General features: G+C 37.1%; 1 protein-coding gene and 1 long non-coding RNA gene across 2 annotated transcripts in view; both read right to left on the reverse strand.

Annotated features, from left to right (window-relative positions):
- LOC106073579 (uncharacterized) overlaps nt 1-1236 on the reverse strand; it is a 185928-nt gene extending 184692 nt beyond the window's left edge. Inside the window, exon 1 of the mRNA XM_056009869.1 lies at nt 955-1236. Coding sequence (XP_055865844.1) covers nt 955-1072 — 118 coding nt within the window. The 5' untranslated portion in view covers nt 1073-1236. The remainder of the gene's footprint in view (nt 1-954) is intronic.
- Nucleotides 1237-1273: 37 nt separating this feature from the next.
- LOC129922771 (uncharacterized) lies at nt 1274-6683 on the reverse strand. The gene is made up of 2 exons (XR_008774629.1): nt 6432-6683; nt 1274-1576 (listed from the first exon to the last, which is right to left on the reverse strand). It is a non-coding gene; the product is annotated as an uncharacterized LOC129922771 (long non-coding RNA).
- Between the last annotated feature and the right edge of the window lie 18661 nt (nt 6684-25344).

The following is a 25344-nucleotide window of genomic DNA, read 5'->3' on the forward strand; positions in this document are numbered from 1 at the left end:
AGGAGATTTATCAAAGAATTGAAAGGAGATTTATCAAAGACTTGAAGGAGATTTATCAAAGACTTGAAGGAGATTTATCAAAGAATTGAAGGAGATATTACTATGATTGTTGGGAAAGAAACATTTGAACAGTCTAAACACATATTTACAACCCAACTCCCACAAAACAGCTTTGGACTCTTACTAAATACATTTTAACTCTTTAGCTCCCAATTAACATATTTAAACTCTTTAGCTCCCAGTTAACATATTTTAACTCTTTAACTCTCACTAAACACTTTTTAACTCCTTTTTCTCCAGCTAAACACATTTTAACACTTTAAATATTACTAAACATATTTTAACTCTTTAGCTCCAAGTTACATATTTTAACTCTTTTTAAGTCTTACTAAACACATTTTAACTCTTTAGCTCCCAGTTAACACATTTAACTCTTTTTAAGTCTTACTAAACACATTTTAACTTTTAACTTCCAGTTAACATATTTTAACTCTTTTTAAGTCTTACTTAACACATTTTAACTCTTTAGCTCCCATTTAACATATTTTAACTCTTTTTAAATCTTAATAAACACATTTAACTCTTTAGCTCCCAGTTACATAGTTTAACTCTTGAAGTCTTAATAAACACATTTAACTCTTTAAATCCCACAGCTCACGTTGATGCGTCTCGAAAGAGCTTCTTAATGCGGAGAAATAGTATGTATGAATTACTGTAGGCAGGGGAAAAAAAAGATTTTTTAAAACATTAAGCCAGTGGTCCTTCAACATCGGCCTGGGACCAAGCAAACGTCCATCGCGATAATGTATCGAGTGCCATGGTGTGAAGCCTCTGCGGAGTTAATGCGAGCAAAAGTGGTTAAAAGTATTTCGGAAGCAGAACATCACGGAATGACGTGCCCCAGAGATCGTCGAATGAGCACCACCTGCTTTAAACAACTAGGTCTGTACTTACATGGGTCATAGTACGACATGTCATTGGATGTCACCACGACCTCCACAGAGGTCAGCATGGCCAGAAAGAATATCACAGCTGGAATCATAACCAGGTCACACTTGAAGGTTAAAGCCATTTTCTGGCCCACTTTGAGATCAGCCACGCTGTCAGTTCCTGCCTCTGAGGAGCCACCGTGACGCAGTCATTCACAGTAACTGCTCTTTATATTTTTTTTTTACATCCAAGTGCAGATAATCCAATGAATATTAAATTAATATAGAAGTTATCTTTTTTGATATATGTATTTAAAAAAAAAATAACTTTGAGTGTGTCGAAGTTATCACTATACTTTTAATTCCAGTGACATCGTTGTTGAATCTTTCTAACACATACACACAGATTTTCAAACTACGAATATGTAACAACTAAGTGAAGGAGAAAAAATCAATGCCTAAATGAGTTTTTGCAACAGGTCATGTGACAATCATGTGACTTTGAAGCTGGCAGCGAGACAAGAAACTGAATTAAATGAAGATGTGTCACTATCAACTCCTTGCTGCGTTTATACAACTGTTCAAGCCATGGTCGAAGTATCTTTAACAGGAAGAGTTTAGTTGCACTGGAAAGAGCTTCCGAATCTCTGTTAGAAGAAACATTAAGTCGTAGAAATATCATTCCTTGTTTTTAAAATATACTTTATCAACAATTTAAACATTTTGTGTGGCATTACCCTTTTGGATTCATAGCTAAGGGGTTGAGTTCGAATCCCTATGTAGACAAGGAACTTTAAAGTCAAGATGATAATCAAGATTAGTTGTGTTTCCTAATCATCAAAATTAGTTGTGTTTCCTAATCATCAAGATTAGTTGTGTTTCCTAATCATCAAGATTAGTTGTGTTTCCTAATCATCAAGATTAGTTGTGTTTCCTAATCATCAAGATTAGTTGTGTTTCCTAATCATCAAGATTAGTTGTGTTTCCTAATTATCAAGATTTGTTGTGTTTCCTAATCATCAAGATTTGTTATGTTTCCTGATCATCAAGATTAGTTGTGTTTCCTAATCATCAAGATTTGTTGTGTTTCCTAATCATCAAGATTAGTTGTGTTTCCTAATCATCAAGATTTGTTGTGTTTCCTAATCATCAAGATTTGTTGTGTTTCCTAATCATCAATATTAGTTGTGTTTCCTAATCATCAAGATTTGTGTTTCCTAATCATCAAGATTTGTGTTTCCTAATCATCAAGATTAGTTGTGTTTCCTAATCATCAAGATTAGTTGTGTTTCCTAATCATCAAGATTTGTGTTTCCTAATCATCAAGATTAGTTGTGTTTCCTAATCATCAATATTAGTTGTGTTTCCTAATCATCAAGATTAGTTGTGTTTCTTAATCATCAAGATTTGTTGTGTTTCCTAATCATCAAGATTAGTTGTGTTTCCTAATCATCATGAGTAGTTGTGTTTCCTAATCATCAAGATTAGTTGTGTTTCCTAATCATCATGAGTAGTTGTGTTTCCTAATCATCATGAGTAGTTGTGTTTCCTAATCATCAAGATTTGTTGTGTTTCCTAATCATCAATATTAGTTGTGTTTCCTAATCATCAAGATTTGTGTTTCCTAATCATCAATATTAGTTGTGTTTCCTAATCATCAAGATTTGTGTTTCCTAATCATCAAGATTAGTTGTGTTTCCTAATCATCATGAGTAGTTGTGTTTCCTAATCATCAAGATTTGTTGTGTTTCCTAATCATCAAGATTTGTTGTGTTTCCTAATCATCAAGATTAGTTGTGTTTCCTAATCATCATGAGTAGTTGTGTTTCCTAATCATCATGAGTAGTTGTGTTTCCTAATCATCATGAGTAGTTGTGTTTCCTAATCATCATGAGTAGTTGTGTTTCCTAATCATCATGAGTAGTTGTGTTTCCTAATCATCAAGATTTGTTGTGTTTCCTAAGCACTTAAAGACAAGGAGGAAAACGTATCCCAGAAACCCTTTACTTCAATGACCCAAAGCGCACTGGGTATTTTATAGGAAAATGGAGGATGCGTTATACACAAGCAGCAATAATGAGCCTTGGTTTTGTGATATGGTTATTATAAATAGCTGAAACAAGATGCAAGCTTATAAGCGACACCCGAGCCTGAACCTCAGAACGAGGCTGATGAATAATTGAAATATTTAAATGCGCAGAACGTGACGTTAACTTAACGTGTATTGTGTACAACGTTAAGCTGTGAGTAGAACAGACCCACAGGGGCCACAAATAAGTTTGTGTGTAGCACTGACTCATTTTATTGTCTTGCTTTTTGAATATCTATCTATCTATCTTTCTTTCCTTCTATCTATGTAACTATATATGTATCTTTTTAACTATCTATGTATCTATGTATCCATCCATCCATCCATCCGTCCATCCGTCCGTCCGTCCGTCCGTCCATCCATCCATCCATCCATCCATCCATCCATCCATCCATCTATCTATCTATCTATCTATCTATCTATCTATCTATCTATCTATCTATCTATCTATCTAAAACCGTTTCCCACTATAGTGCATCCTATTGACCAGTTTACAGTAGTAAAACGCTTCAAAGCTGTTTCTCTAGTCCACTGGCTAAACCAGTTAGTTCAAAGCAGATATATCAATCAGAGAATAAAGGAATATCAAAGACACTTTGAAATGTCCCAGTTGAATACATGCATGAATATTTGTAATATCTGCATGTTTCTCTGATCATATATCATAAGTTTGATTCTTTAGTCTTGTATTAACAGCATGATTCTTTAGATTTGCAGCAACAGCATGATTCTTTAGTCTTCAAACAACAGCATGTTTCTTAAGTATTGTAACATAAACATGATTCTTTAATCTTGTATCAACAGCATGATTCTTTAATCATGTATCAACAGCATGATTCTTTAATCTTCTAGCAACAGCTTGATTCTTTAATCTTCTAGCAACAGCATGATTCTTTAATCTTCTAGCAACAGCATGATTCTTTAATCTTGTGACAACAGCATGATTCTTTAATCTTCTAGCAACAGCATGATTCTTTAATCTTCTAGCAACAGCATGATTCTTTAATCTTCTAGCAACAGCATGATTCTTTAATCTTCTAGCAACAGCATGATTATTTAGTCTTCTAGCAACAGCATGATTCTTTAATCTTCTATCAACAGCATGATTCTTTAATCTTCTATCAACAGCATGATTCTTTAATCTTCTAGCAACAGCATGATTCTTTAATCTTCTAGCAACAGCATGATTCTTTAATCTTGTGACAACAGCATGATTCTTTAATCTTCTAGCAACAGCATGATTCTTTAATCTTCTAGCAAAAGCATGATTCTTTAATCTTCTATCAACAGCATGATTCTTTAATCTTCTAGCAACAGCATGATTCTTTAATCTTCGAGCAACAGCATGATTCTTTAATCTTCTAGCAACAGCATGATTCTTTAATCTTCTAGCAACAGCATGATTCTTTAATCTTGTATCAACAGCATGATTCTTTAATCTTCTAGCAACAGCATGATTCTTTAATCTTCTAGCAACAGCGTGATTCTTTAATCTTGTATCAACAGCATGATTCTTTAATCTTGTATCAACAGCATGATTCTTTAATCTTGTATCAACAGCATGATTCTTTAATCTTGTATCAACAGCATGATTCTTTAATCTTGTATCAACAGCATGATTCTTTAATCTTGTATCAACAGCATGATTCTTTAATCTTGTATCAACAGCATGATTCTTTAATCTTGTATCAACAGCATGATTCTTTAATCTTGTATTAACAGCATGATTCTTTAATCTTGTATCAACAGCATGATTCTTTAATCTTGTATCAACAGCATGATTCTTTAATCTTCTAGCAACAGCATGATTCTTTAATCTTCTAGCAACAGCATGATTCTTAGGTCTTGTGACATAAACATGATTCTTTAGTCTTGTGACAACAGCATGATTCTTTAGTCTTGTGACAACAGCGTGATTCTTTAGTCTTGTGACAACAGCGTGATTCTTTAGTCTTGTGACAACAGTGTGATTCTTTAGTCTTGTGACAACAGCATTATTCTTTAGTCTTGTGACAACAGCATGATTCTTTAGTCTTGTGACAACAGCGTGATTCTTTAGTCTTGTGACAACAGCGTGATTCTTTAGTCTTGTGACAACAGCGTGATTCTTTAGTCTTGTGACAACAGCATGATTCTTTAATCTTCTATCAACAGCGTGATTCTTTAATCTTTTATTAACAGCGTGATTCTTTTATCTTCTATCAACAGCGTGATTCTTTAATCTTCTATCAACAGTGTGATTCTTTAGTCTTCAAACAACAGCATGATTCTTCAAACAACAGTGTGATTCTTTAGTCTTGTGACAACAGCCTGATTCTTTAGTCTTGTGACAACAGCATGATTCTTTAGTCTTGTGACAACACCATGATTCTCTAGTATTATAATAAGAGCATGTTTTTCCCTTATCATATAACAGGAGAATGCGTCTCTTATCGCGTGAATTATATTTCTTTTATATTATAACAGTGAAAATGTTTCTCTATTCATCTCTTGTATGTAACAAGTCTTCTACACGAGAGTTACCAAACCAGAGCAGTTCAAATTAAATAACAAGTATGAAACATCTATGCAGCCATGACCAATGCTATTTGTGTTTGTTCTATCAGCTCCTCTTAAAAGAGGACATATTTCCTTTACAAAGAAGTGATCATTGAGGTAATATGGAGAGTTTCAGCAGCAAGAAGTTTCCAATAGTGTCCACTAAACGACGAACTGCTATCTCTTGTCCATGATTCTTATTCCACATTACAGCAAGGTGATTCAAAGCGGTACTAAAATACTAAAAGACCTTTGGTTTGATAGCCAAGCACTTTATCCCTGGGTCACATCAAACGACTTTTGTGAACCAATGCAGGAACTTAAAGTAATTTCTCAAATTTAACTCTTGATTCACTGAGCTATTGCTTTGACTCTTTCAATGGCAAGCCCTTCTTCCCATCGGTTTTTCTGTCTGCCTCCTCTTCTTTTTCTGATACTGTTCCCTGCAGGAAGATCATGGCCAATTCTAAGGAGCTTGTGATATGACCATAATATAATTAGAAAAACATAACCTAAACTTAATAACTTAATTCAATATCTAGACTTTGGTGCTTCGATCAATAAACGTTGGCGCTTTAACTCTATCCAAATACAACTTGTTCTCAAATTCACTTAATTATTTCATACAAAAATAACTAAATTAAACCTTCATATTAACCTGTTAATGAATCAATGAACATACGGAGCTAAAAGAACACTTAAATCTTCCACCAGCAGATTAAAGCTTCGTCTGCGTGAAGTGTGGCAAAATATGTAGGTTACCCCTAGGTCTACAAAATTTTAAAAAGTTTTAAACTCTTCGTAATGTTAGAACTCTCAAAGATAAAGCTATATGAACCACAGAAGTCTAAATTTGCATTAGAAAATCATCTTACCTTAAAATTTTATTCGGTGAACTTTTAGCATCTAAAAATAAAAGTTGGCAACTTTTTAGATACTGATCAGTGAAATCATCGATTGAAGTTATAGCTACAATGTTAACTCAATGCTGCCAATTGATAGTTTTTTTTTTCTGTGTGTAAGCTCCCAGCGCTGGTGTTAATTAACCGAACCATATCAGACTGGTAATGAATGACCACTGAGAGCAAAGGGGCAGACCGCCGTCAGAGGAAGTAGACAGCGCCGCTTACATTGTGGCGTGGCGGAGGGGGGGGGGATGGAGTGAAATACGAGGGAGGGCCGCTGGAGTTCGTTTCCGGGAGTGATGAGAGGGCGCTGATGGTTTCGGGGTGCTGGCGACAATTTTTTTTTAAATAATAGGCAGCTTTGGTCTTAGATTTAATATTTCTTTCTCTCTGTCTCTCTCTGTTTGTCTCTCTCTCTCTCTCTCTGACTCTCTCTGTCTCTCTCTCTATGACTCTCTCTCTTTCTTTCTGTCTGTCTCTCTCTCTCTCTATATATATATATATATATATATATATATATATATATATGTCTCTCTATCTCTCTATATATATCTCTCTCAGTCTCTCTATCTCTGTCTCTTTCTTTCTCAAACACTTTTCTATCTGTTTACTTTGTCGTCATTCTCTCTATCTCAATCTCTCTTTTCTCTCTCTCTCTCTCTCTCTCTCTCTCTCTAAATCAATCCTAGTTCTGTTATCTTAACTTATATAATACATCTGTCAATCTTTCTCTCTCTCTCTGTCTTTCTGTCTCCTTCTCTCTATATCTATCTGTTGTATATTTGTGTGTAAAAGAATGTTAAAAGATCCTCATTTGACCTAAAGGTTTGAACACTATAGTCTCTACTAACACACCTCACTAACTCAGATCCACTCACTGACTTAGTAACTCACTGTCGATGACTGTGTGTGTGTTTAGATACGGCACAAGATCTAGACTGCTAACCCTAAGTTTAACATAGAGCAGTATGTGGTTACTTAAACAAAAATCTTATAATTCTTTTTTTTTAAAGGAAAAAAATAACACAATTGTTTGTTCATTATCTACATTGTAGTATGCACTTTCACTATGAGCGTAGTGATATATAAATTACAAATTAAACCACAACACGTGAAAAGGTTTCAAATTAAAGCTAATCATTCACATGTTGCTAATTAACTTCATTAAACCCTAAATTCTGCTAGTAAGGTCATTGACACACGCATACAAAACAACAATATTTGAACAACTATTTAAAAACAAATTCACAAGAAACCTAAAAAAAATTCAAACATTTTACCGTTATAGGGAAGATACGAAACCCCGATCTGAAAGTAAACAGACACAATTTTATTCCTTTTGGAAATCAAATCAATCAGTACAATATAATATAAATTAGTGTTTCCCAAACTGTGTTCCGCAGACCCCTAGTGTTCCGCGCTGCCTAAATAGATGCTCCAGGAACCACTGGAACAATTAGCTAATAGCCACCACGAGAATTAATCTCTCAAAAAAAAAGCGAAGTGTTCCGATAAATACTCAGAATGTGCGTTAAGGAAACAGTGGTCTCTAAAATATTTCACATGTAATGTTTTGTTTTGTGTAATGCTAAAATTGTAAGACTATAACTTCCTTATCTTATCTTCTTATCTTATCAAGATATTATAATTATTATTTGTGTCAACATTCAGCATGTTTCGGTCTAGATCTCTTTCTTCAGATCTCTAAAGAGGAGCATCCTTCTAAAAATAGCATCAACGTGAAAGTACATGCAAAAACATCAGTCAAAACTTCAAAATACTAACACGCCTACATTCACTAAGCCACGCCTACAATCACTAAGCCACGCCTACATTCACTAAGCCACGCCTACTTTCACTAAGCCACAACTACATTCACTAAGCCACGCCTACATTCACTAAGCCACACATACATTCACTAAGCCACACATACATTCACTAAGCCACGCCTCCTTTCATCTGGTCTCCAGAACAAAACTTACTTCTTATAAAAATACAATGTTACTAATGTTCTACTTCACTGAAAACCCTCCAGTCTGAGTATGAAGTTGACATTGTACTGAATAGCAAGTGGCTTGTTTATAGTACGTTAAACACAATTATCTTCAACTCTGAAGGAACATCCGAAACATGTAAAACATTTTACAAACAAGTCTCCATTCAAGACTCCAGTCCAATGACAACACCACTTAGAAAAGGGCGTAAACAGACTTACGGACGTCATACATAACATAACAAGCATAATATACAAAATATGTTTTTAAAAAGCTTGTATAAATGGAAGCACTGCACAATCACTGTCTTATATATTAATACAAAGTTCGCTTACAAAAAAAAACAACAAATTAATACCATTGATTAACTAATTTTATTTTAAACTGATTCGTGTGACGTGCTGGACAATAAGAGATTACTTTTTTTAAAGAATACACCCAGACAGACAGACAGATAGACGGAGAGAGTTAATATTTGCTTTGTAAAAATAAGGAAGATGTTTGTCAAATGTTTTACATGATTCTGATGTTCCTTCAGAGTTGAAGATAATTTACTTCCTAGTCAAACCTCCCACAGGACGACTGGGGATGGGAGAGGGGCAGGGTTTGAACCCTCGACCGTCGATAAATCCGAACGACAGTCCAGAGCGCAAACCGCACGACCAGGCAGCCATCCAAGGGCCTATACAGTACGATTATAACAAAACGTACAGCAGAAAGAGCGATAAAGACATAGGGGCTTTCACATTACACAGTGTCGGTTAAATGACCGTAAGGCAATTCGAATCAGCCGTGTCTTGCAAACTAAATTTCAGTGGCCTTTGTGACTAAATCGACGCTTACACACTGGATGGTTTTCATTGGTTACGTCAGGAGAGTTGAACCAATCACAAAGCAGTCATTTATTTACGATTCATTTTACAAAACACTATCAACAAATGATATACATGAAATAGGGAATATGTACATACGCCCGGGAAAATCCCGTCCAACGGAATACCATGTAAAAGAAAACAATACATATCGACTTTTCTGCTGACACAAGAAAGATTTTTTTTTCTTTAAGTCTTTTTGCAAAATATAATTTCAGATTGTAATTAAATAAAAAAAATAGATTAATTAAGAAAAAAAGGAAAGAAAACATGTTTTAAATTAAACTTTACAAGTTGGACAGAAATTTTCTTGGCAGCAATGTTGTGAAAAAATCTTGATACGTTTTCAAATGGGAGGCTCGTTGGTTGAGTGGTAAAGCACTTGACTTGTTAACCGAGGGTCCCGAGTTTCAATAATGGTGAAGACTGGGATTTTTTATTTTCGTATCTTTGGGCGCCAGTGAGTAAACCCAGCTCTAATGGGTACCTAACTTTTGTTGGGGAAAAGTAAAGGCGGTAGGGAATATGTATATACGCCCGGGAAAATCCCGTTCAACGTCTAAGCTACCACGACAAAAAAATATCGTTTAACGTCTAAGCTACCACGACAAAAATATTATTCAACGTCTAAGCTACCACGACAAAAATATCGTCCAACGTCAAAACTACAACGACAAAAATCTCGTACAACGTCTAAACTACCACGACAAAAAATCCCGTCCAACGTCTAAACTTCAACGACACGGAAAAACTCATTTGATTATTTGACGAATTCCATGTCGTATGCCAGGGACTTGACAAAAAAAACACGACACCAGTCACAAGACTCAACACTGGAAAGACATATGTTCTAAAATTGCTGCTTCCCGGGCATGCTACCCTGCCTCATAGTGGCGCCCAGAGGGAAACGATCGTAGGAAGAAACGATTAGGCTCAAGGGTAGCAAAACAAGACTCCCGAGGGGGTGCCTAAGGGGGTGCTAAAGCATCCTCATTGCACTGTGCGGAGTTGTAAAAAAGCTTCCACAACCTTTGTCACAATCCAGGCGCCGTTCCTCAAGGGGCCGTTACATAAATGGCGTGTCCTGCACGGTTAGCCTGGTCTAGAAAGCATCTTCTGGAAAACGTTTCTGAAATCTAAAAAAAAAAAAAAAATGGATCACGATTAAAAACTTCCGTCCGGTCTCTTTTTAACACTACAGCGGTTCTGCTTATGAAATAAAAAGTGAGCAGCCTTGGTTTTGGGTTTTACCACAGCTTTCTCTATATCGATATTCAATACAATACCCACGCCAATATTTCTGGTACATGTTTGTAACATGTTTGACATCTTTCGGGTGTTCGTTCAGAGTAGAAAATAATTTACTTCCTACTACAAACCTCCCGCGGGACGACGGGGGATGGCAGCGGGCAGGGTATCAACCCGAGACAATGCATACGACCAAACGACAGTTCAGTGCGCATACAGCAAGATCAGGCAGCCAACCATATAACTGAGATTCGCAGTTACATAAATATGTGAAAACTCATAGATGTAAGGTTTGACTGAAACTGGTGTATATATATATATATATATAATATATATATATATATATATATATATATATATATATATATATATATATATATACACAATAAATATATAAAATTCGTTTTATAAATAGTTATGTTTTGTTTGGTGTAATGCACACATCCTATGAATGATACATTTCCTAATGGATTATTATTATGAAAATGAATGAATTTTCGTTCTCTGATACTGCCATGGTCGAGCTTCGTTTAATGGAAACAAAATTCATTGACCCATTTTCTGATAATGTATAAAGTCTGAGGCAGTACTACCCTTTGACAGGTAATAAGGGTCCTCTTGGGAAGGCTTAGGGCTTTGAATGTGTCAGTCTGCAGCAGTACTACCCTTTGACAGGTAATAAGGATCTTGTTGAGAAAGCCTAGGGCTTCGAATGTGTGCATGAGGTCAGTGGACATTATCCCCTCGCTTAATATAACAACAAAAGGTATGGTTACCATAAATAGCTTCCATTGTCGCTAAATCTGTAAACGTAGATATGTTAATTTTCTCCCGTTTTTCAGTTTCAGTTTTGATTGTAAGATAGAGTTATAGCGATGTCAATGATGGTTGCGAATTTTTGTTATTATTATTATTACTATTATAAACAAAGAGTTTGATATTTTTAAGTCCCAAGCATGAAACATCACGAAGATATAAGAAATAACAATCCATCTGGGTCCGAGCACAGAGTTATTTTATTCAATGCATTTTTTTTTGCAGCTGAATTAATATACTTAATCATTCGATGCCCTAATAAAATCACTTTAATTTGTTTTTCTATAAGTCCCACAGTAAGAGAATCTAACACAAAATCTGTTGTGTGTATAACTAGATATGCAGAAAGAAATGCGCCAAATTATAAACTAACAAAATTTAGTTATAAACACATTGAATAAAAATTCGGGATGTGTAAAGACTTTAGCAGTATTTATCACAAAGACATTCTGTCAGTGATTATCTTTTATCTCCAGAAAAGCTTGTGTAAAATATGAGACTATTAATACAAATAAAGCTGTCTCTGCTAAAATTAGACTACTGCACTCTTTGGTCATGCTCGCCATCCAGCAGTTCTATAAAGGGTGCTACATTAAGGCCTGTTGACCAGGGCATTGTTTTACAAAATATAATTGATTCAATGTCTTAATAGGCTTGTCTTCGAGTTAAAAGATTAGTGAGGAATGAAGTATTTCCAGTGGATGCGCAGTCCCAGCTGTGACCTACATATTTTGCCACATCCAGGGAAAGCATAACCATTGTCCGCAGGCGGTCGATTTAGATTTTCTTTTTGCCGTCTGCGATTGTCCTCGGCAGCAGATTTTCTTTTGGCCTCAAATGTGTATCCCGCGGCCTTCGTGAGTGACCTCCAGCTGTCTCTATCTGAGGCCGCATGCAACCAGGTGTTCTTCTATGTCAGCCAAGGAAAGTTGACGCCTAAGCTGGTCTTTGCAGAAATGTCTTAATAGGTCACGTAATTATAGGTTAAACTATATATTAAATTAATGTGTGAGTGAAAAAATATTTTGAACAGAGTTATGCTGAGCTCTTAGGGGGGGGGGGCGCGGTGGCTGAGCGGTAAAGCGCTTGGCTTCCGAACCGGGGACCGGGGTTTGAATCCTGGTGAAGACTGGGATTTTTAATTTCGGGATCTTCGGGCGCCTCTGAGTCCACCCAGCTCTAATAGGTACCTGAAATTAGTTAGGGAAAAGTAAAGGTGGTTGGTCGTTGTGCTGGCCACATGACACCCTTGTTAACCGCAGGCCACAGAAACAGATGACCTTTACATCATCTGCCCTATAGACCACAAGGTCTGAAAGGGGAACTTTACTTTACTTAGGGGGTCTCCAAAAAAAAAATAATGTTTTCATATCAAATTGGAAAGTAATGAATAATATCTCAGTCATGTTGCTCGCGTGGAACTGTCTTGCATTTCCGAATAAATTAATAACCTTTCAGTTGTGTGTTATTACAAATTTAATTTGAAATTAAAGCTTAAAAAAGTGTTGTTGATTTTTTTTTTTAAGTCTAGCTTCTCAAACAACTATCGAGAGGTCACAACATCTCAAGAAGGCTGCCTGGTCGTTAGCTAACCCAGCGAGATGGGGACGAACAGAACTCCACACAAAAGATGGGGGGGGGAGCCCCTATAACCCCTAAATATGGGGGGGAGCCCCTTCATGCCATATTAAGTATCCTATATAAGTATTTAAATATTTTTTTGGGAGGGAAAGGGCAGCAGGGCTGACATGTACTCAGTTGTCTGCTGCCCAAATACTTCTGGCGGAAGTGTGTGTCTTGTATTCTGCGCTCTGGAATGTCGTCCAGGTGTCAAACCATGCTCGCAGTCACCCCCCCTCCCCTCCCTGTTGTGAAAGGATCCTGGTGTGTGTGTGTGTATATATGTCGTTGAGCATGAGTGTCACCCTTAAGTTACGCCCCTGTTCTGTACCTGTCCAGCGGTTGAATGGGTCAGCCTAGCGGGGTAGCGAGAGGTCAGGAATGCAGAAGCTCAGTGAAGCGGCTAGGCCTGTTAGTGCAGGTTGTGAGGTAGAAACTAGAGAGGAAATATAAAGTGCTGTTTTAACAGACAAGAAAGCTAGTCCAGTTTGGTTACTTTTATGTTTTGTAGTGCATTACAATGAGGAAGTCGTCACACTCCCCGCCGTCCCGAGAGAGGTTTGGGCAAGGATCTTTAATTCTGAAGAATCGCCCGAAACCTGTTTACCACTGATAGCATCACCACAGAATGCTGACCATGTCCTTCATAGCTGCAGACTACATCAAGAGGCCCGAACAAGTCTCTGGCCCCCGAAACCCCTCCTATAGAACAAAAACTATACGGATCTGGCTAATCTGGAAACCACTGCGCGGTTCATCTCAGATAAACTAAATTTTACTGCAAATACTGATTATATCAGCAAAAAAGGGCAGCAAAGATTACGACTACTAAGAAAACTGTCCTCGTTTAATGTTAGCGAAAAGGCCTTGGTTATGTTTTATCACGCTCACATCTGCAATATTTTAAGTTTCAATATCACTGCCTGGTATGGCAATCTGAGCATTAAAAATAAAAATAAACTTAATAGAATCCTAAATGCTGCTGGCAAAATCATTGGCAAAAAACAAACCCCATTTGGGCAGTTTGAGACAAACATCTATAAAAAAGCTAACAAGATCCTCGAAATAAAGAATCACACTTTGTGTCAGGATTTTGTGATTTTACCATCACAAAAGAGCTACAAGACACCGATAGCAAAGACAAACAGACACAAACACTCTTTTGTTCCCCTGGCAATCAAATCATTAAATAAGAACAATCTGGTGTAAACTTTGTCACATGTAAATTAGGAGTGAGTCTGGTGTGAATGTACACTTTATTTTCTTCTAGTTATAATGTTTTTTGTTTGGTGTAATGCACTAATTGTAAGACAAATTTCCATACGGATAATAAAGATTATTATTATTATTATTATTATTATATAGGATTACAGATCTGAACTCTCCGACAAGTAAAATGAGAACGAAGAAGAAAGCATAAAGTTAGTCCGAGATTCTACCATTCTTTACAAACAACAATCCGACTTCATCAATGTGGTTGGTTCAAAAACATTTTTTACCATTGAAGGTGAGCATGTAAGTAAATCAATCAGTCAGGACTACTGCGCTCTCGAATATTCTTATCTCACGTTTTAGTGGTGTCTTTAGAGTTGAGTGCCTCAAATGCTCTTTGGAGGATCTTAGTGTAAGATATCATGTCTTGTCCAACGAATGTTTGAGAATCTTTGGTGGACCTTAGTGTTAGATATCCTGTCTTTTTCCAATGAATGTTTGAGACTCTTTGGCGGATCTTAGTTTTAGATATCCTGTCTTGTCCAATGAATGTTTGAGACTCTTTGGAGGATCTTAGTGTTAGATATCCTGTCTTGACCAATGAATGTTTGAGACTCTTTGGCGGATCTTAGTTTTAGATATCCTGTCTTGTCCAATGAATGTTTGAGACTCTTTGGCGGACCTTAGTGTTAGATATCCTGTCTTTTTCCAATGAATGTTTGAGACTCTTTGGCGGACTTTAGTGTTAGATATCCTGTCTTGCCAATGAATATTTGAGACTCTTTAGCGGACCTTAGTGTTAGATATCCTGTCTTGACCAATGAATGTTTGACTCTTTGGCGGACCTTAGTGTTAGATATCCTGTCTTTTTCCAATGAATGTTTGAGACTCTTTGGCGGACTTTAGTGTTAGATATCCTGTCTTGCCAATGAATGTTTGAGACTCTTTGTCGGACCGTAGTGTTAGATATCCTGTCTTGAAAATCAATGTTTGAGACTCTTTTAGGATCTTAGATATCCTGTCTTGTCCAATGAATGTTTGAAACTCTTTGAAGGATCTTAGTGTTAGATATCCTGTCTTGACCAATGAATGTTTGAGACTCTTTGGCGGATCTTAACTTTAGATATCCTGTCTTGTCCAATTAATGTTTGAGACTCTTTGGCGGACCTTAGTGTTAGATATCCTGTCTTTTTCCAATGAATGTTTGAGACTCTTTGGCGGACTTTAGTGTTAGATATCCTGTCTTGCCAATGAATGTTTGAGACTCTTTAGCGGACCTTAGTGTTAGATATCCTGTCTTGACCAATGAATGTTTGAGACTCTTTGGCGGACCTTAGTGTTAGATATCCTGTCTTTTTCCAATGAATGTTTGAGACTCTTTGGCGGACTTTAGTGTTAGATATCCTGTCTTGCCAATGAATGTTTGAGACTCTTTGGCGGATCTTAGTTTTAGATATCCTGTCTTGTCCAATGAATGTTTGAGACTCTTTAAGGATCTTAGTGTTAGATATCCTGTCTTGACCAATGAATGTTTGAGACTCTTTGGCGGATCTTAGTTTTAGATATCCTGTCTTGTCCAATGATTGTTTGAGACTCTTTGGCGGACTTTAGTGTTAGATATCCTGTCTTGCCAATGAATGTTTGAGACTCTTTAGCGGACCTTAGTGTTAGATATCCTGTCTTGACCAATGAATGTTTGAGATTCTTTGGCGGACCTTAGTGTTAGATATCCTGTCTTGTCCAATGAATGTTTTAGACTCTTTGGCGGACCTTAGTGTTAGATATCCTGTCTTTTTCCAATGAATGTTTGAGACTCTTTGGCGGACTTTAGTGTTAGATATCCTGTCTTGCCAATGAATGTTTGAGACTCTTTGTCGGACCGTAGTGTTAGATATCCTGTCTTGAAAATGAATGTTTGAGACTCTTTGACGGACTTTAGTGTTAGATATCCTGTCTTTTTCCAATGAATGTTTGAGACTCTTTGGCGGACCTAAGTGTTAGATATCCTGTCTTGAAAATGAATGTTTGAGACTCTTTGGAGGATCTTAGTGTTAGATATCCTGTCTTGAAAATGAATGTTTGAGACTCTTTGGCAGACCTTGTCCTGTCTTGCCAATCAATGTTTGAGACTTTTCAAAGATTTTTGTAAGATTGGTTATATACTCAAAACTAAGTGATTAAATGCTCTATAATGCGCCATATTAGCTTTCCTATTAGCCATATTAGCTTTCCTATTAGCCATTCCAGTTTGATCTATTAAATTAAACAACTTAAATATCGAAGTATAATAATGGCAGTGTCTTATTTTCCAATTTTTATAAGGATGTTTGCAGTGATTCACATAACTATGCAGACCCAGTTGCGACCTGCATATTTTCCCGCAACTCGTGCAGACAAAGCCTTCGTCTGTCGAATTACAGAAGCATATATATATATATATATATATATATATATATATATATATATATATACATATATATATATATATATATATATATATATATATATATATATATATATATATATATATATATATATATATATATATATATATATATACATATATATATATATATATATATATATATATATATATATATACATATATATATATATATATATATATATATATATATATATATATATATATATATATATATACATATATATATATATATATATATACATATATATATATATATATATATATATATATATATATACATATATATATATATATATATATATATATATATATATATATATATATATATATATATATATAATTCTCTTCTTCCCTCAACAGTTTAAATGAGAAGTAAAGGAAAGATCACTCTCTTATTTCTGCGGATAGTCCACGAGAAAACACAAGAGTAGTGTTCACACTACGGGTTTACAATACTATCTTTATTAAGAGCTTGCGTAGAGAGTCAGACCGAGATAACCTCCTAGACTAGCCTACAGAGAGAGTTCTGCAAGAGGACCAAGGACATCAAAGAAAGTGGGAGGACAATGTCCTTGACTGAGAGGCACTGAGTCAGTCATTACGTGCTGGTAAGACCCTAGCAGACAGCAAAAGGGAGGCGATCTCAAGGCAAGAAAAAGAAGAAGACAGCTGCCCAGACTGCACTAAGACACAATCATACTCATACACAAACTGGGGCAAAATGTGCCCGCTCCAGGATCGGCCCGTCTAGTCCTATCAGATTCGGCCCGACGTAACGAGAAACGATGTGCACCAGTAGCGGGGTGAGCCCGTTGTCTTTCAAAACATAATGTGCCAAAGTTAAGATAAATAATAATTATGAACGATTATGTTTGCAACCTGATGACGTGTAGGTCATGATAACATAGTTTAAAAACGAAAGACTGTAAATTACTAGAAAAGAAAAGTATTGATCATCATAGGCGTAGACAGGGGAGTGGGGGGGGGGAGTTCAGATATCAGACACAATAAAATATTACAACACCCGGAAAGATTTTACAAGCTGTTTTTCCTATCAGTCGCTGGGCTCCATTGATAGAGCAAGTCTACGACGATGATAACAGCCCGAGAAAAACAAGACCCTGATGTTCATACACCCCCCCCCCTTTTTTTTTTCAAGAAAAATGAAGCAACAGTTACACTCACCAAATTCCATGAGCGTAGAAAAAAAAGGGGTGGCGTAGAGGCTAAGTGTTACAAAACTTGGCTTCCGAGACAAGGAGCCGAGGATTGGAATCTCGGTGAAGACTGAGATTTTTTAATTTCGGTATTTTTTAGGACGCCCCTAGTGAGTTAGTCATCCACACCAATCTAATGGGTACCTGGCAATAGTTAGGGAAAGTAAAGGTCGTTCAGGTGGCCACGTGACACCTTTGCTCGTTATACAGAAATACAGAATAGAGAAACACTTAACTCCAGAAAGAACTTATTCTCAAATGCCATAAAAATTTATCTCCGATAAAAAAACAACTGAATGGACTATCTGTAATAAGCAGTATTACGTGAATTTAGATTTATAGATAAATATGTATAGAAAGATAGATAGATAGACAGACAGACAGAAAGACAGAAAGACAGACAGAAAGACAGACAGACAGAAAGACAGACACATACACACACACAAAGACACAAACACACACAGACACAGACAAACACAGACACAGACACACACAGACACAGACACACATACAAACATACATACATACAAACATACAAAAGAGCGACAAAGAGAGAAGAGAGAGAGAGAGAAAGAGAGAAATTGGTAGGTGTGTGTGTGTGTTTGTATCCCAAGAAAAAAACGAGAATAATGTGTTACCCCTGATTAAATTCCCACCCCAACATCTTGGTTACGCCCATGTTTATCATTGTCCTAATAAACGACAGCTCTCTTCAACATTTCATTGTCCTCATGTTTAGAGATTAAAGAACGTGTATAGTATTTTTACTTGGCTATAAAGACCCATGTTCGACTTGCATATTTTGTCACAAATGACACAGACAAAGCTGTTGTCTGTCGGGTGGTCTATTTGATATATATGTGGGAAGCGTGGTCGAGAGGCTAAGTGCGATTGAACTAGGCTTGTCTTGGCTACATAGAAGGGGGCTCAAGGTTCGACACCCGACTCGGGCAGAGTTGTGTTTACTGAGCGCCTAAAGGCAGCACGGAAAACCAACTGCTAATTACCCCCTCCCCCCACTGGTCCACAAATGAGTTTGGACCAAAGCGCTCTGAGCATGCTATAAGCATGAAAGTAGCACTATATAAAAGCTATAATAATAATTTTTTTTTCTCTTTCTGCGATTATCTTAGACATTTGGAACTAAAAAAAAATATATATGTGTCAAGTTTTGTGGAGGGTTGGAGGAGGCGAGGTAAAAGCCTGAGTCTAAATATCTTTAGAATACAAGAAAAAAAACTTAAAGTGATGATAGGCTTTGCACAATTTAATCTAGTGTTGCCCAAGCGGTGTTCAGCTGAACCCTAGTGTTCCGCGAGACCTAACAAGGTGTTCTACGAGATACTGGAATAATTAACTAGTAGGCCACCAGGTGAATTAACCTCTCGAACAAAAATAAGCAAAGTGTTCCGGTAATTACTCTGAATGTGCGAAGTGTTGCACTAACGAAAAAGTTTGGGAACCACTGGTTTAATCAAATATATATATATATATATATATATATATGTATATATATATATATATATATATATATATATATATATATATATAAACCAATGAGGAAGTGCTACGAAAAGCAGGGTGCCAGACATCCGCTCTGTTATCAGCAGCAGACGCCGTGGCTGGCTTGGCCACGTTCGTAGAATGCCAGTAGGTCGACTTCCACTCGACATCCTGTATGGCGATCTAATAGAAGGCAGGAGAGCCGCTGGTCGCCCACTTTTACGTTATACGGATGTATGCAAACGCGACATGAAGCTCTTTAAAATCGACACTGGCAACTGGGAAGAGGTGGCACCGGATAGATCCACATGGAGAGAGAGCATAAAGGAAGGTTCACAGATTGCAGATGTCATACACAACAGAAGCAGAAAGAAGGGCGAAAATGCAACGGCGCCTGGTGATTATATATGCCCAACCTGCGATCGCAGCTGTGTATCAAGGATTGGCCTCTTTAGTCACACAAGAAGTTGCAAAGGGAGAAGATTATCTCTCGAGACGTAAAATGCCACAGATATATATATAAGAGTGATGCAACCCTTTACGCTTATCCACGCTTATCTCAAATGTAGTGAACACGTGTAAAAAGAAGGCGTGGCCGTTCAGTCGACTTCCTTGACCTTGACTTGTCCGTAAGACTCAAAACGATTAAGTTCTTATGGAAAGGGAAGAGCACTCTTACCTGGTCAGTCTTGAACTCAGCCTATCCGTTTCACCACCTGGACTTTCCGCCCGCGTATTCCTCTGCTACTCCTTAACAACCGGGGGATGAGCGGAACAGCGAAGCGTGACCAGGTTTTGTTGACAATCGATAGCCAGCACGTGCCTCCCTTCAATGTCACGTGATGTCAATGTTTACATTTGTTTCGCTAATGTGCGAGCCACACTGTCGCCCCCCCCCTTCCTATCAGCAGCATGTTTAACAAACGTGAAGCTATCGCTAAAGCAGCAACATTTCCTTTCCAGATCCATCCATCTCGGGGACAAACATGGAGGGGGCCGTGGCCTGCTTTAAATCATCTCCATCCGGTTCTATCCCCTGCCTTACGCTCTCTATGCCAGGTGTTGTTGACGGTCGTTGACTTGTAGCACCAGTCTGCTAGTAAACAACGAAACCACTGTAGGCGTATTATATTGTTATAACCCTATTGGCGGCGCGAAAGGGTTAACTGTAGGTTCACATGACACACGTGAACTCAGGCGATGGAGAAGGGACAGTACTACGGTTGCACGCGAATATGACCAATGTTATGGTCATGTGATCCAAAGTGTATAAGAAACCCATCGACTGCTCAAGACAAGGACAGCGAGGAGACCAGGACTGTTAGTCTGCCATGAAGTCGGTCCTGGTGGAGTCCTGAAGTGAATGTACGAGTCCAGGAAGAGATAGAGTCAGTAGAGTTTATTAGTTTAGTACAGTGATGTACAGTGTAGCATTGTTAGTGTTGATGTATTGCGAATTGTGTCATATTGGCTGTTTTAATGGACCTCATTCACCAATCGTAAACAGACAACAGTTAGTCACGTGATCTTATTGATAAAACAACGAAAAAAAACTGTCACGTGACAACCATCATGAATTAAACATGAGATCGTAAATTATATAGAAGAGATAGAGCTATACGTGGCTAAATGTTGTTTGTTTACGATTGGTGAATGAGGTCCATTGACCATTATTAAAGCACCAGATTATTAGGAGCTCTTGTTGTGATGTGCTGTGTTTAGCAGTGTTTACAGAAGGCCTGATTTTGAGAGATCGTAACCATATTATAACTTGTAAGACGTAGAAATAGCTTGAATAACTTTGTGTGTGAGCAAAACTAAATAGAACTTCAGCAATACTATGAAATTGTATTTTGTACTGTCACGTGACATGTACTAAATCTAACTGACTACAAAAAAAAACACGTCTTTTCACTCTGGTAATCTCTCGCATAATTCACACTCCATCGTGAGCATTTTCCCACCGTCACCATAGAAACACAAACACTCCATAACATGTATGACACGTCAGCTTCGAGGAGAGAGGGAAACCGTTGTTTGGGCGACATCTTTCAGATTATGGCAATGGCTCAGCTTTCATTTCATTAACATAAGATAATGCATAGTCGCTTAGTGACGGAATGAGGACATAGACAGAAGCTAGTCATTAACCAACTAATATCACTAATAAGCTCTTTGTAAATGTCTTTTTATTTCTTTTCTGGTAAAAATGTTTGTAAAATGTTTTGTTTGTAAAAATGTTTTACATGTTTCGGATGTTCCTTCAGAGTTGAAGATAGTTTACTTCCTAGTCCAAACCTCCCGCAGGACGACGGGGGATGGGAGCGGGCAGGGTTTGAACCCTCGACCGTCGATAAATCCGAACGACAGTCCAGCGCGCAAACCGCACCACCAGGCAGCCATCCAGCCATGGTAACAACAATATCATCAAAAACATCAATTTCTATCATTAGTGCCTACGACTTTAAAGTGTTCTCACTTGCAGACGAACAGAAACGTGGGTCACGTGATGAGTGTTTAAATAATACAAATGTATTTATTTTGCAGAGTTCAAAGGTTGGCGCCACTGCTTCAGTCGAAATGGGGTAAAAATAATGTTCATCTCAAATAGACCGTGGCAGAATTCGGGCGCCCAAACCGATGCCTGTTCGCCCAAGCCCAACGGGTATGTGACACAGCGACAGACCACTTAATGACCAATGTCCACTTAAAAGACTTGTCAGAAAACTGTCACAACACGCCTAGTACCTGACAGCGAAACGTATCCACATTCGGCCACGTAAGCAAAACTGGCATGAAATGACCTGACATGTAAGTCAGTCACACTACCAGTCTACCCTGACACCATTTCTCTCCCAACTTGTAATTAGATTTACTGCCACGTAGAACACTCAAACATCTGACTTTCGTTTATTTCAAATATCAAAGTGAATAAGAAACTGAATGTTAGAAAAAAAAGGTTATTGATAAATAGCAGAGAAACTATGCAGTATTTTTGTTTCACTCCCTTTATTGTCCTGGTATAAAATTATCATTTCGCACATTTGTTTAATAAGTAATGGATATTTCCATCTATCGTAGATACCTATTAGCTTTGATACCGTTTGATCGTCTTAAGAGCTGAGCCGAAGGCTCTTCGAGCTCTAAGTTTGAAAAAAAAAAAAAAACCTGTTTGGACGCCAAACAGTAAAAAAAAAAAAACCTGTGTGAACACAGTTCTGTTTGAGAGAGACCCGAGTCAATGCCTATGTAAAGCATTGGCTGTTTCCGATGCTTTTGGCCCCGGACGCATGATGTGATACACTTGATGTCCAAACTAATGGAAGTGTGTAATGAAACAAGGAACGTGCCGAGGGTGTCAGGCGCCCGGTGCGCCCAGGGTAACAGTGCCTCTCGTCCTCTCACCCATATCTCAATACTATACATAATCTTATCTTATCTTATATATTACAGAAGTTACTTTAAAAAATAGAACATAATTAAGTCCTACGCATTTCATGTGTCAATCTAATTATGCATGCTAATCCAATGATTTAAACTCTGTCAAGTCGTTGGTTTTCCTGTCTGATTCAGACAACCCATTCCATTCTCTAATGGCACGAGGAAAATGAGTGTATCTGTATAAATTTGTGATAGCGTATGGAATAAGAAATGTGCCTCTATAGTTATGTCTTTCTGAGTAGTACATATTTGCATACGACAATATCCCCAGAGAGCGATACAACGTTTACATACAATGTTAACAAAGTTAACGGACGTCTGTGTCAGCTTTCCGTTTGGTAGATGCCTACAGAGAAGTGTAGGTCATGGGCAGTGACACCAAGTTTAGGGACAAGGCACACCAAACAGAAACACGGATAGTGTAAGTGCCAAAGGAGCGCGAAGCTAAAAAGGCAACACATCGAGAAGAGGCATTAAAATACACAGATCATAAAGGAATCTTAGTGGAACTGAACCCAAAACTAATAAGAAGAAATAAAAAACTAAAGCAATGATGTCTTAAAAGAACCGCTCTTTAACGAAACGATCGTGGACCTCCTCAATAATATCGAACAAGAGACAGACACACACCCCGATACAAAGTCAAAATAATGGATGCCAAAATCTCCTTTAAGCAGCTAAGTCAAACACTAGCAACAGTAGTCAATTTCTAAGACAAAAAAAAAATAGACTTAAAAATGTACAAACACAAGAAGAAGACGAAGCAACCAGAACACATACACTAGCACAACCAGGAGAACTATTCAACTATATTAAGTCATTGGTTAACACGCATGACTAGATGCATGACGCTTGCAACGTAATCATCATCTTTTTTTGGAGTAACGTCTGTATTCTACAAGATAACTATCAATACAAAGGAGAGGAATGGAGGTGTACAAGTATTACAATGACAGAAAGGCCTAACAATTTTTTTTTTTAATTGCGCTTTGTTTTATCAGCAGAACAAAACATCCAAACAAATAGGTAGAAAGGGAGAGAATACACACGACTTCGACGTAATAACAGGACGTATACAAAACACTTTTCTAATATATATGACAAGCTAAAAAAATAAGACACACACATATATTTACAAAACTGCAAAGAAATACATAAGCTAGAACAGATAGAGACAGACGCTCTCTTTACGCTTGACGAACTGAGGGCTGCTTAATATACAAACCAAGAGAACAACTCCCCCAGACCCAAATGGTTTGACATTAGAATTGTACAAAACCTTTTTTTTTTCCCAAATATGACTCTACAGTTAAAACAATACAGCGAAATGCCAGTTGACTTCAACATAGCAAACATCACACTCCTACCAAAAACAACACAACAAAAAACAAGAAAACAGCACAACACTTGGTATTAATAGTATCCCTGGATCAATCTCCCTACCAAACATCAACTACTTTAGTAAATACACTAAATTTAGAAAGCCTTCAGGATAGAAGACTTAAAAGTAAAGTAGCAATTATACATAAAACACTGAACCATAATCTTCAAATACAAAAACAAAATTTAATAAGATTCTCTGAAAGACACAAAGATAAAGGCACATTCCTCGTCCCATATGCTAGGACAAATGTGTCCAAATACTCCTTCTTCCCTAACGTATTAGAGCAAAGAATGGGTTGCCTGAGCTAGCCAGGAAAAAACAGTGACTTGGCGGAGTTTAGGTCATTGGTTAATATGCATGACTGAATGCATGACGCGTAGGACGTAATTATTTTTTTTTTAAAGTAACGTCTGTAATATATAAGATAAGATACTAATTCCTGACAAAAATTATCTTTCTAAGACTAAAACCCCTCTTACTACACTTAATAGAAAAAGACCAATACTGTAGCGACCCCGAAATAAAACATCAACGAACTGAATCATTTTTAAAAGATATTATATATGACTGTATTGATAAAGACTTAAGGAAAAAGTCTTGGATAGAGCAGACAATGACTAACCTTTTTAAAGTACTTGACAAGACCGAAGACGGGCGTATAGCTGAAGAAATATATAAAGCTGGTCTAGACAGAAGACAAAAACAAAGTCAATAATAAACCAAACCCTTAGTGACAGTATTCCCATAAAAAGATTTGTTAGGCAAGGGTGTACCGCTTACCCCTTTGACTAGAATTTCTTTTAGAAACCTTAGGCTAGATAGCGGAATCAAAATCCCAGGACCCATAAGCAGATGCCTGAGAAAAAGAGATAGCCACAAACATAGACAAGTTTATTCAATTTGAGAGGTCAAGTGGGTCAAAATCAACATAAGTAACTCTTATATTATGGGATTTACCTAAAAAATAGAAAAAGAAATACAAAAAAATATGTGGCATCGTTTAGACCAGCAACGCTCCACATTACCACTTAAAGAAGTGGGAGAATATTTTGGCCAAAATCAAAAGCACATTCCTAAGGTCTCATTACGTAACGACTACCATATTTGGTAGAGCAATATTGATGAACAAC

This window comes from Biomphalaria glabrata, chromosome 14 (genome assembly GCF_947242115.1).
Source record: "Biomphalaria glabrata chromosome 14, xgBioGlab47.1, whole genome shotgun sequence".
Lineage (NCBI taxonomy): Eukaryota > Metazoa > Mollusca > Gastropoda > Planorbidae > Biomphalaria > Biomphalaria glabrata.